This window comes from Salvelinus alpinus, chromosome 34 (genome assembly GCF_045679555.1).
Source record: "Salvelinus alpinus chromosome 34, SLU_Salpinus.1, whole genome shotgun sequence".
NCBI classification, from domain to species: Eukaryota; Metazoa; Chordata; class Actinopteri; order Salmoniformes; family Salmonidae; genus Salvelinus; species Salvelinus alpinus.
Window position 1 is genome coordinate 3,236,756 of NC_092119.1, and position 13,942 is coordinate 3,250,697.

Here is a 13,942-nt window from a genome sequence, read left to right on the forward strand (position 1 = left end):
CTTGGCTCTGTCATATCCTCACATGGTCTCTCCTATCATTGCTATGCAGACGACACACAATTAATCTTCTCCTTTCCCCCTTCTGATAACCAGGTGGCGAATCGCATCTCTGCATGTCTGGCAGACATATCAGTGTGGATGACGGATCACCACCTCAAGCTGAACCTCGGCAAGACGGAGCTGCTCTTCCTCCCGGGGAAGGACTGCCCGTTCCATGATCTCGCCATCACGGTTGACAACTCCATTGTGTCCTCCTCCCAGAGCGCTAAGAACCTTGGCGTGATCCTGGACAACACCCTGTCGTTCTCAACCAACATCAAGGCGGTGACCCGTTCCTGTAGGTTCATGCTCTACAACATTCGCAGAGTACGACCCTGCCTCACACAGGAAGCGGCGCAGGTCCTAATCCAGGCACTTGTCATCTCCCGTCTGGATTACTGCAACTCGCTGTTGGCTGGGCTCCCTGCCTGTGCGATTAAACCCCTACAACTCATCCAGAACGCCGCAGCCCGTCTGGTGTTCAACCTTCCCAAGTTCTCTCACGTCACCCCGCTCCTCCGCTCTCTCCACTGGCTTCCAGTTGAAGCTCGCATCCGCTACAAGACCATGGTGCTTGCCTACGGAGCTGTGAGGGGAACGGCACCTCCGTACCTTCAGGCTCTGATCAGGCCCTACACCCAAACAAGGGCACTGCGTTCATCCACCTCTGGCCTGCTCGCCTCCCTACCTCTGAGGAAGTACAGTTCCCGCTCAGCCCAGTCAAAACTGTTCGCTGCTCTGGCACCCCAATGGTGGAACAAACTCCCCCACGACGCCAGGTCAGCGGAATCAATCACCACCTTCCGGAGACACCTGAAACCCCACCTCTTTAAGGAATACCTAGGATAGGATAAAGTAATCCTTCTAACCCCCCCCCCCCCCCCCCCTTAGAGTTAGATGCACTATTGTAAAGTGGTTGTTCCACTGGACATCATAAGGTGAATGCACCAACTTGTAAGTCGCTCTGGATAAGAGCGTCTGCTAAATGACTTAAATGTAAATGTAATGTTAAATGAGAACGTAGAATCGTCTAGACTAGAAGTGGATTAGGCAACCCTAGTCCTGGAGTGGAGAACGTAGAATCGTCTAGACTAGAAGTGGATTAGGCAACCCTAGTCCTGGAGTGGAGAACGTAGAATCGTCTAGACTAGAAGTGGTTTAGGCAACCCTAGTCCTGGAGTGGAGAACGTAGAATCGTCTAGACTAGAAGTGGTTTAGGCAACCCTAGTCCTGGAGTGGAGAACGTAGAATCGTCTAGACTAGAAGTGGTTTAGGCAACCCTAGTCCTGGAGTGGAGAACGTAGAATCGTCTAGACTAGAAGTGGATTAGGCAACCCTAGTCCTGGAGTGGAGAACGTAGAATCGTCTAGACTAGAAGTGGTTTAGGCAACCCTAGTCCTGGAGTGGAGAACGTAGAATCGTCTAGACTAGAAGTGGATTAGGCAACCCTAGTCCTGGAGTGGAGAACGTAGAATCGTCTAGACTAGAAGTGGATTAGGCAACCCTAGTCCGGGAGTGGAGAACGTAGAATCGTCTAGACTAGAAGTGGATTAGGCAACCCTAGTACGGGAGTGCCGCAGGCACTTACAAGTTTTTGATTTTACCGACCTTAAAGACCAGGTGTGTTGAATTGAATCAATCTCTGACCCGGTCAATTAGCTCAGTTGGTCAGTTGTGGTGCCTCGTTGGGACAAAATCCTCCAGGAACAGGGTTGTAGTGATGTGTGGGACAGATGTTTGTTCACCCGCACACGCCTGCAATTGCTAATAATCCATCCGCAACCGCCCGACGGTGAAAAGCCCCCGACTACACGACGGTGAAAATCCCCCCCCCGACTACATGACGGTGAAAAGCCCCCCCGACTACATGACGGTGAAAAGCCCCCCCGACTACATGACGGTGAAAAGCCCCCCCGACTACACGACGGTGAAAAGCCCCCGACTACACGACGGTGAAAAGCCCCCGACTACACGACGGTGAAAAGCCCCCGACTACACGACGGTGAAAAGCCCCCCGACTACATGACGGTGAAAAGCCCCCGATTACACGACGGTGAAAAGCCCCGACTACACGACGGTGAAAATCCCCCCCCCCCGACTACATGACGGTGAAAAGCTGAGGCCCTCACCCGTCCCTAACCCACAAATATAGAAGATATGCTGTCCAGTCAGATGGTTGAGAGATTTTTTTGACAAGCCATTTTAGATACGTCTGTTTCTGCTTATAACGTCATAAATCAATAGAATAAAGGCTTCACTTATAGTCGACATTGGTAAAGTTTCCTCTTTCATCTCTGCTTCTCTCAAGCAGCAAAGACTTTTAGGGACCGGGGAGAAAATGCAAAAAATAAAATAGCAAAATTATTCCAAATGACATCAGTTCGACCCGGGTTATAAGGAAATTAAAAGCTGTTAAAACGAACCAACGTGCTTTTAGATAAGATTTCAGTTTGACTTGGATGCATATTTTATGTGGTTGAAATACTAAAATCAGCTTTTATAATGCTGATAAAGATCGTATTACAAACGATCCCTAACTACAGATTCATTCTGTCAAGACGCTGAAAGAATCACATTTCTCCTCTCCTGTTCCAGAGTAAAAACTAACATTTTGATGCATAATTTCACTACATGAAATGCTTAATTCAGCAGGAGATAATATTAGGGCTATGTGAGAGGTTACAGACCTACAGTCAGTGTCCAGAGTTCAGTCAGGCTACTATTCCATTTAAACCCATCTCAAACAGTACAGTTCTCCCTTGACGTTTGCATTTATGAAAAATCCCTGTCTTGTGACTGAAGAATTCGTATAGCGCCTCACAATCATCACGTCGTAAACACATAGTCGACACTGCTAGTATCCTCTTTTACCACGTCTCTCTCCCAAACATTAGACTGTTCTGGCCCCGCCTCCCTTCTCTTTATTTTCAACTTTACATCTCGTAGCTTTTCTTTTGAATTAAACTCCAACGTTGTCCTTTTTGCCTCAGTGGATCAACTTAACTTTTTCCCAAAAGCATTTGGCAATTGGCGTGTATTGGGCGAGCGTACAGTTAAGCCCTAAAGCATAGGCTATACGCACTAATGCCATATAAAACTAATGAAGAAAATAACTCAATGTAGCCTATAGATATGAATGTTGTGTTTCTGTGTGTGAATTCCTTACTTGATCCCATCTCAGTGAACCAGGAAGAGCAGGAGTTGAGGTTGATGGTCTCAAAGCGGACCACCTGGCCTGGCTCCGTGGCCTGGCTGACCGCTATACACACCATGGGGTATTCCTGCTCTGGAACCACCAACATCTCAAACACCTTCAGAGGGCTGGGCAGGGGGAAGTCAAAGTGCTGAGGGACAGATCATCAGAGGAGAGAGAGAGAGGTGTGAGAAAGCAAGGAGGGAGAAAGGAAAGGGAAAGGAGAGATAGGATGGAGAGAGAGGAGAGGTAGGAGAGAGAGAGAGCGAGGATGGAGAGGAGAGAGAGGAGAGAGTGAGAGAGGATGGAGAGGAGAGAGAGGAGAGAGAGGAGAGAGTGAGAGAGGATGGAGAGGAGAGATAGGAGAGAGAGGAGAGAGTGAGAGAGGATGGAGAGGAGAGAGAGGAGAGAGAGGAGAGAGTGAGAGAGTGAGAGAGGATGGAGAGGAGAGAGAGGAGAGAGAGGAGAGAGTGAGAGAGTGAGAGAGGATGGAGAGAGAGAGAGAGAGAGAGAGGAGAGAGTGAGAGAGGATGGAGAGGAGAGATAGGAGAGAGAGGAGAGAGAGTGAGAGAGTGAGAGAGGAGAGAGAGGAGAGAGAGGAGAGAGAGGAGAGAGTGAGAGAGATGGAGAGGAGAGAGTGAGAGAGTGAGAGAGTGAGAGAGGATGGAGAGGAGAGAGAGGGATGAGGCTCTGGAAGTAATGCTGAGGAGGTAAAGTGGGTCCTACTAAAGGATGAGATGTTTCTTTGTCTGTTTGCACAGAAATGTGCCTTGCATCACAATGGTCCATTATCACAAAAAACAGGTACAGAAAAATGTCTGTTTTAACATGGTAAACAAGTAAACGATGCATGCTGTTGGATGCAGAAAATATAACATTCCATTTTTTTTTTTTAAATATGCTTCTTGATTTGTCGTGCGAATCCTCACAGACCATCTAACAGAACCTTTTTTACCCAGTGGGACAAACACTGAACAAAAATATAAAAGCAACATGAAACAATCTAAGATTTTACATTTCATATGAGGAAATCAGTCAATTGAAATACATTAGGCCCTAATCATCTATGGATATCACATGACTGGGAATACAGATATGCATCTTGTTGGTCACAGATACCTTAAAAAAGGGAGGGACGTGGATCAGAAAACCAGTTAGTATCTGGTGTGACCATTATTTGCCTCATGCAGCGTGAACACATCTCCTTCACATAGAGTTGATCAGGCTGTTGATTGCGGCCTGTGGAATGTTGTCCCACTCCTCTTCAATGGCCGTGTGAAGTTGCTGGATATTGGCGGGAACTGGAACACTCAGTCGTACACGTCGATCCAGAGCATCCCAAACATGCTCATTGGGTGACATGTCTGGTGAGTATACAGGCCATGGAAGAACTGGGACATTTTCAGCTTCCAGGAATTGTGTACAGATCCTTGGGACACGGGGCCGTGCATTATCATGCTGAAACATGAGGTGATCTCATCATGGTATCTCTGCGAATTCATATTGCCATCGATAAAATGCAATTGTGTTGTAGCGTATGTCTGCCTATACCATAACCCCACCGCCACCATGAGGCACTCTGTTCACAACGTTGACGTCAGCAAACCTCTCGCATAAACAACTCCATACACGCTGTCAGCCATCTGTCCAGTACAGTTCAAACCAGGATTCATCCATGAAGAGCACACTTCAGAGTGCCAGTGTTCATCAGAGGTGAGCATTTACCCACTGAAGTCGGTTACGACGCTGAACTGCAGTCAGGTCAAGACCCTGGGGAGGACGACGAACACGCAGATGAGCTTCCCTGAGACGGTTTCTGACAGTTTGTGTATAAATTCTTCAGTTGTGCAAAACCCACTGTTTCATCAGCTGTCCGGGTGGCTGGTCTCAGACGATCCCACAGGTGAAGAAGCTGGATGTGGAGGTCCTGGGCTGGCGTGATTACACGCGGTCTGCGGTTGTGAGGCTGATTGGACGTACTGCCAAATTCTCTAAAACGACATTGGAGGCGGCTTATGGTAGAGAAATGAACATTCAATTTCCTGCCAACAGCTCTGGTGGACATTCCTGCTGTCAGCATGACAATTACACGCTCCCTCAAAACTTGAGACATATGTAGCTTTGTGTTGTGTGACAAAACTGCACATTCTAGAGTGGCCTTTTATTGTCCCCCAGCACAAGGTGCACCTGTGTAATGATCATGCTGTTTAATCAGCTTCTTGATATGACACACCTGTCAGGTGGATGGATTATCTTGGCAAAGGAGAAATACTCACTAACAGGGATATAAAACACATTAGTGAGATTCAGAGAAATACGTTTTTTTTGTGCCGCTTCAGCTCATGAAACCAACAACTTGACATGTTGCGTTTATGTTCAGTATAGATAAAAGGACTGACCTTGATAAGCATGAACCTCTGCATGGGTTCATACCACTGTAGCAGGACTATCCCAGACTGCAGCGCTCCACACAGGTACTTATGGCCCGTATAGGGGTTCCTCACTGTGAGGGGAAGAGAGTAACCCAGAGAGAGAGAGAGAGAGAGAGAGAGAGAGGAGGTCGAGGTAAGTCAAAGTATAGGACTTGATATTTGCTCTGTCCAGGACCATGGGGGATGTGGAACTCACCAATGCAACACTTGTGACAGCCCTTTGTGTCAGGGATCTTCGTTGTCAAGGCAAACCTCCTGCAGAGAGAAAACAGTCAGGCTGGACCAACACACAGTCATACAGCCTGGGGTCAACACACAGTCACACAGCCTGGACCAACACACAGTCACACAGCCTGGACCAACACACACAGTCACACAGCCTGGACCAACACACAGTCATACAGCCTGGCGTCAACACACAGTCACACAGCCTGAGATCAACACACAGTAACACAGCCTGGGGTCAACACACAGTCACACAGCCTGGACCAACACACAGTCATACAGCCTGGGGTCAACACACACAGTCATACAGCCTGGGGTCAACACACAGTCATACAGCCTGGGGTCAACACACAGTCATACAGCCTGGGGTCAACACACACAGTCACACAGCCTGGGGTCAACACACAGTCATACAGCCTGGGGTCAACACACAGTCACACAGCCTGGGGTCAACACACACAGTCATACAGCCTGGGGTCAACACACAGTCACACAGCCTGGACCAACACACAGTCATACAGCCTGGGGTCAACACACAGTCATACAGCCTGGGGTCAACACACAGTCATACAGCCTGGGGTCAACACACACAGTCATACAGCCTGGGGTCAACACACAGTCATACAGCCTGGGGTCAACACACAGTCACACAGCCTGGACCAACACACAGTCATACAGCCTGGGGTCAACACACACAGTCATACAGCCTGGGGTCAACACACACAGTCACACAGCCTGGGGTCAACACACAGTCATACAGCCTGGGGTCAACACACAGTCACACAGCCTGGGGTCAACACACAGTCACACAGCCTGGGGTCAACACACAGTCACACAGCCTGGGGTCAACACAGTCACACAGCCTGGGGTCAACACACAGTCACACAGCCTGGGGTCAACACACAGTCACACAGCCTGGGGTCAACACACAGTCACACAGCCTGGGGTCAACACACAGTCACACAGCCTGGGGTCAACACACAGTGTCATACAGCCTGGGTCAACACACACAGTCATACAGCCTGGGCCAACACACAGTCATACAGCCTGGAGCAACACACAGTCATACAGCCTGGGGTCAACACACAGTCATACAGCGTAGTGTCAGGCTGGGTCAACACAGTCATACAGCATAGTGTCAGGCTGGGTCAACACAGTCATACAGCGTAGTGTCAGGCTGGGTCAACACAGTCATCGGCAGGGACTGAGAAAATGGTCAGAATTGAAGGAATGATGGATGGCACTAAATACAGGAAAATTCTTGAGGGAAACCTGTTTCAGTCTTCCAGAGATTTGAGTCTGGGACGGAGGACCCTAAGCATACAGCTAAAGCAACACTCTAATGGTTTAAGGGGAAACTGTCGTGGCTGAATCAGAATTAGTTAGGTAACATAGATAAATAAGATGTTTTATTTACTTCCATATTATGCTTATGTGGGATACTTGTCAGTTCGAATGTCTCTTTTGAACTATACTGTCGGCAGTTGCATTTTCCGTTCTCAGCGAGGGCTTAGTCACTTGGGGCCCAGATAGGGGAGAGGTCAGGCTTGTCTTCATATGTCAATGTATCTGTTAAACCATGTGATGCTATGAAGAATATCATAAGGGGAGGAGGACAGAATGGAGGCTTGTCTTCTTATGGGAATGTGTCTGTAACTATTGTATGTCCCCTCTGAGGTTGCCCTTATCTTGACCTAGTATATGACCTAAGAGGATCACTGTCTTTTCTGATCTTGTCCAGGAGGGGGTGTATTTGAGATGGGAGTATCTAGAATTGACAATTGATATATGCCATTGGATGAGGTAATGTTTTGGTACCAAGCACGAGATTGGAACCTCGTCTGAGGAGACCAAACTGAACGATAATTTATAGCTAATGCTATCTAGCTATGGGATACTCCTCTTTCAAGTAAAAGGTTCTTTGTAATGTTCATAAGATCTGTTATTCGTCATGTGAGTTGAGAGGGGTGTGTCTTGGCTATAAATTATACTAAGAATTGTTTTGTAGGAACTCTCAGAGAATTCCTTTATAGACACTGAATTGATCTGAGAGTCAAAAAGGGCTATGGTGAAGCTCATATATAATTAGAGATGGACTTTATAATATAACTCTGACTTGTGTGTGGTTGGCTGTAATACAGGAAATTACCACAACAAAACATTTAAATGTCTTGGAATGGCCTAGTCAAAGCACAGACCTCAATCCAATTGAGAATATGTGGTATGACTTAAAGATTGCTGTACACCAGCGGAACCCATCCAACTTGAAGGAGCTGGAGCAGTTTTGCCTTGAAGAATGGGCAAAAATCCCAGTGGCTAGATGTGCCAAGCTTAGAGAGACATACCGCAAGAGACTTTCAGCTGTAATTACTGCAAAAGGTGGCTCTACAAAGTGTTGACTTTGGGGGGGGGGGGGTGAATAGTTATGCACGCTGAAGTGTCGTTTTTTTTGTCTTATTTCTTGTTTGTTTCACAATAAAACATATTTTGCATCTTCAAAGTGGTAGGCATGTTTTATAAATGAAATGATACAAACACCCCAAAAATGTATTTTAATTCCAGGTTGTAAGGCAACAAAATAGGAAAAACTCCAATGGGGCTGAATACTTTCACAAGCCAGTGTATCTCCCCATTTCATGCCTACTGAACACGACACAGTCATATACAGTCATATACAGTCAACACAGCCTCTGTTGAGGACAATAGAATAGACCCCCGTGTCTCTCACTTGGGTGACATCTTGTCTGGGAAGCGGTGTGTGTGTGTGTGTCACCTTGGTAACATCTTGTCTGGGAAGTGGTGTGTGTGTGTGTGTCACCTTGGTAACATCTTGTCTGGGAAGCGGTGTGTGTGTGTGTGTCACCTTGGTAACATCTTGTCTGGGAAGTGGTGTGTGTGTGTGTGTCACCTTGGTAACATCTTGTCTGGGAAGCGGTGTGTGTGTGTGTCACCTTGGTAACATCTTGTCTGGGAAGCGGTGTGTGTGTGTGTGTCACCTTGGTAACATCTTGTCTGGGAAGCGGTGTGTGTGTGTGTCACCTTGGTAACATCTTGTCTGGGAAGCGGTGTGTGTGGAACTGAGAGGCGAGGCCAGGCTTCTTCAGCTGCTCAAACAGACCAATCAGGTTATGCGAGTGGAGCTGGAAAGTCTTCCCTGTGATCACATAAACAATCACATTATAGGAAAAACAGGGATGTAATGCACCCTATTCCCTATGTAGGGCACAACTGTTGACCGGGGGGGGGGGGGGGGGGAGAAGTGCACTATATAGGGAATATAATGTCATTTGGGACATAGACATGTTGTTGTTTCTGGGGGGGGTCACATCTCTGACAGTGGTCATGACATCTCCCCAAAACATTCCTGTATAGTTGAACAGACGACAACACAGAGACAGATTGAAGGACTAGGGAAACGAGATCAACAGAGGAGACATGGCAGAAACACTGAGTATTATTATTAGACGTATTCACCATCAACAGCAATTTAGTTTTAAGGAGCTATATGATATCATATTAACTTGTATCTGAACATACAGGCATGTGGCTGGAGTTAGCTTGATGTTGAAAAGGGGAGGGGTAAGGATGCAAAATCCTGGTTATTTTACCCAAATTCCCTCTGTTTTCGAGAAATCCCGTTTGGAGGATTCCTGGATTTCCTTCTTATTCCATACTGATTCCAGGAATATTCTAACTAGGATTTCTTGAGAAAAAAACAGGAATTTTGGGACAGTAACCAAAATGTTGCATCCCTAGTTAGGGGTGAACAAGGGGTGGGATAAAATACAGAGGTATGACGATGAGGGGTGTGACTGCGATGATGATGATTTGTGAATGTGATGATTACCTTCTGATGAAGCCGGTTAGTAGAATACCAAATCAAGCCAGACCAGAGGAAGAGGAAGAGGGACAGAGCCCAAGAGGAAGAGAAGAAGAAACCAGAGATTAGATACTCTCTGAGCCGGGGCATAGGGCCTACTCTTCAGTAGGATGGCACTACACATCACACTGAACTTTACCTAGGCAAAATCCCAACTCCCTCTCATGTCTCCTAAAGTGTGCACTTGTTCACTTCCCTTCACCGATTTGAAATGAAATAACTGGTATAAGAAATATTGTTAAAGCTCTGACGAAAGTCGTGAGGCCGATACGTAAAGCTTAATAAAGAGCACTGTTACTATCCCCCCCCCACCCCCCTCATTTTCTTCAACTGTTACCATGCATCTGCAACAAAGATAGCTCAGATGTGCGAGTGCCTTTTGACGGAGAAATATGGTAGAAACTCCCATTAGCCTCCACCAACCCAACACTTTTAGACTTTTGGAGGGAGTAGCAAACAAGTGTACACTTCAGGAGAAAGGAGATAGTATTGGGGACTTACTCCAAGTATTAATTTACAATAAAGTAAGAAATGTTTACTTTCACTTTCTTACAACAGATAAATTCAGCAACCAAGTGGTTAAAACCCAGATATACAGTATTTAGATTTTTTTAACCTTTCATGTTTTTTTTTTTTTTACCCCTTTTGTCTCCCCAATTTCGTGGTATCCAATTGGTAGCTACAGTCTTGTCTCATCGCTGCAACTCCCGTACGGACTCGGGAGAGGCGAAGGTCGAGAGCCGTGCGTCCTCCGATACACAACCCAACCAAGCCGCACTACTTCTTGACACAATGCCCATCCAACCCGGAAGCTAGCCGCACCAATGTGTTGGAGGAAACACCGTACACCTGGCGACCTGGTCAGCGTGCACTGCTCCCGGCCCGCCACAGGAGTCGCTAGTGCGCGATGTGACAAGGATATCCCTGCCGGCCAAACCCTCCCCTAACCCGGACGACGCTAGGCCATACCCTCCCTAACCCGGACGACGCTAGGCCAAACCCTCCCTAACCCGGACGACGCTAGGCCATACCCTCCCTAACCCGGACGACGCTAGGCCAAACCCTCCCTAACCCGGACGACGCTAGGCCATACCCTCCCTAACCCGGACGACGCTAGGCCAAACCCTCCCTAACCCGGACGACGCTGGGCCAATTGTGCGCCGCCCCACGGACCTCCCGGTCGCGGCCGGCCTGCGACAGAGCCTGGGCTCGAACCCAGAGTCTCTGGTGACACAGCTAGCGCTGCGATGCAGTACCTTAGACCACTGCGCCACCCGGGAGGTTGTTTACCTTTATTTAACCAGGAAAAGCTCAGTGTGCTGATAAGCTACACATTGGGACATGCATCATATAGCTACAATTAAGAGTTCTTCTTCTCTCACATAAAACGATCTACATTGCTACTGTATCCAGGAGTTTTACAACCACTGGTCTGGTCCATGATCTCTTTCTCTACGCCGTACAGCAGGCCATGAAGACAGACGTGTTATTCATGACTCACTGTGTGTCGTGTTGAGGTTGTTCTCCTAATAGATTTTAGACAGACTGGTATCTATTCCACTGGGGCCGGTCACATCATCTGGGTATCTTTTACATACAATTTCACGCCATAAAGACATTCAAGACGACAAAACTACGATACACTTTATAGAAGTTGTCTCCAATAGCTTTTGAACAACATATTTCTGGCTGCTGTAGGATATATATGATGTGATTACCAGAGCTTTCTGTCTGCTGTAGGATATATATGTGATTACCAGAGCTTTCTGGCTGCTGTAGGATATATATGATGTGATTACCAGAGCTTTCTGGCTGCTGTAGGATATATATATGATGTGATTACCAGAGCTTTCTGGCTGCTGTAGGATATATATGGATGTGATTACCAGAGCTTTCTGGCTGCTGTAGGATATATATGATGTGATTACCAGAGCTTTCTGGCTGCTGTAGGATATATATGATGTGATTACCAGAGCTTTCTGGCTGCTGTAGGATATATATGATGTGATTACCAGAGCTTTCTGGCTGCTGTAGGATATATATGATGTGATTACCAGAGCTTTCTGGCTGCTGTAGGATATATATATGATGTGATTACCAGAGCTTTCTGGCTGCTGTAGGATATATATGGATGTGATTACCAGAGCTGTCTGTCTGCTGTATGATATATACATGATGTGATTACCAGAGCTTTCTGTCTGCTGTATGATATATACATGATGTGATTACCAGAGCTTTCTGTCTGCTGTAGGATATATATGGATGTGATTACCAGAGCTTTCTGGCTGCTGTAGGATATATATGATGTGATTACCAGAGCTGTCTGTCTGCTGTATGATATATACATGATGTGATTACCAGAGCTGTCTGTCTGCTGTATGATATATACATGATGTGATTACCAGAGCTTTCTGGCTGCTGTAGGATATATATGATGTGATTACCAGAGCTGTCTGTCTGCTGTATGATATATACATGATGTGATTACCAGAGCTGTCTGTCTGCTGTAGGATATATATGGATGTGATTACCAGAGCTGTCTGTCTGCTGTATGATATATACATGATGTGATTACCAGAGCTTTCTGTCTGCTGTATGATATATACATGATGTGATTACCAGAGCTTTCTGGCTGCTGTAGGATATATATGATGTGATTACCAGAGCTGTCTGTCTGCTGTATGATATATACATGATGTGATTACCAGAGCTGTCTGTCTGCTGTATGATATATACATGATGTGATTACCAGAGCTGTCTGTCTGCTGTATGATATATACATGATGTGATTACCAGAGCTTTCTGGCTGCTGTATGATATATACATGATGTGATTACCAGAGCTTTCTGGCTGCTGTATGATATATACATGATGTGATTACCAGAGCTTTCTGTCTGCTGTATGATATATACATGATGTGATTACCAGAGCTGTCTGTCTGCTGTATGATATATACATGATGTGATTACCAGAGCTGTCTGTCTGCTGTATGATATATACATGATGTGATTACCAGAGCTTTCTGGCTGCTGTAGGATATATATGATGTGATTACCAGAGCTGTCTGTCTGCTGTATGATATATACATGATGTGATTACCAGAGCTGTCTGTCTGCTGTATGATATATACATGATGTGATTACCAGAGCTGTCTGTCTGCTGTATGATATATACATGATGTGATTACCAGAGCTTTCTGGCTGCTGTAGGATATATATGATGTGATTACCAGAGCTGTCTGTCTGCTGTAGGATATATACATGATGTGATACCTGTATCTGTCTTACTGACAGGGCCTAAAATTAACATCTGCCAAAAGGTAGATTTGACAAGATGTCCATTTCACCAGCCACATTGTCAGGTGGGTCCACAGTGAGAACATTGCACTCGCATTTGTGAATAAAAATAGTCAAGTATGATCACATTTATAGTTAAATAAATGCTGCAGTCACTGTTTTCAAAGTATTTCTGCCATTTTGTTTCATAGCTGGTAAATTAAAATCGCACAAAGTCAAATAACTACGAATCCTATATAGCCCATTTCACCTCCCGCTTCAACATCTTTTCTATTTTACTTTGTTTTGTTCACAAGCTAGGTTGTTTTTCAATGTTTGAGCTTCCAAGGGAAGAGAAGACCAAACATGGCTACTAGTCAGACTCACTGTCACAGGCAGTGACTCAAGTCACGTTACCATAGTAACCTTCCACCCTTAAAGGGGCACGTGAACATTTCTCTCTCAACTGTGATATTTAGGTTAGACTCAGGAAACAAAATTAAAAAATAAATAATATACCACATTACTTCTTAATATTAATACATGTATTGTTGTAGACAATTAAAGCACGCTCATCAGTTTTTGTCTGGTAAAAAAAATATGAGTGGCTGGTAGATTTTTAAAAATCTACCTGCCACAGTGGCTGGTGAACTAAAAAGTGAAATGTTATGCCCTGCTTACTGACTCACCTGACAGAGACATCAGGTTGTTGTTGATGATGTAGAGCCAGGTACACTTCCTGGGGAACAGCTAAAGGGGGAACATGAGACAATGAAGACATTGAATAACTCATTACTTTACGGATACAGAGGACAACAGATCTCATAATATTAGCGCTTGAAAGCAGTGATCCTAAGTCCTCCTCCTGGACAGCCCCAGTACTGCAGGTCAAAATCAC

General features: G+C 45.9%; 1 protein-coding gene across 6 annotated transcripts in view; it reads right to left on the reverse strand.

Annotated features, from left to right (window-relative positions):
* LOC139563421 (mitogen-activated protein kinase kinase kinase kinase 5-like) overlaps positions 1 to 13,942 on the reverse strand; it is a 130,833-nt gene that overhangs the window by 12,846 nt on the left and 104,045 nt on the right. For all 6 annotated transcript variants that reach the window (XM_071382078.1, XM_071382079.1, XM_071382081.1 and 3 more), the window contains 5 exons: positions 13,734 to 13,794; positions 8,929 to 9,043; positions 5,861 to 5,919; positions 5,632 to 5,735; positions 3,206 to 3,383 (listed from right to left, as the gene is read on the reverse strand). In XM_071382078.1, the coding sequence (XP_071238179.1) occupies positions 3,206 to 3,383; positions 5,632 to 5,735; positions 5,861 to 5,919; positions 8,929 to 9,043; positions 13,734 to 13,794 (517 nt within the window). The remainder of the gene's footprint in view (positions 1 to 3,205; positions 3,384 to 5,631; positions 5,736 to 5,860; positions 5,920 to 8,928; positions 9,044 to 13,733; positions 13,795 to 13,942) is intronic.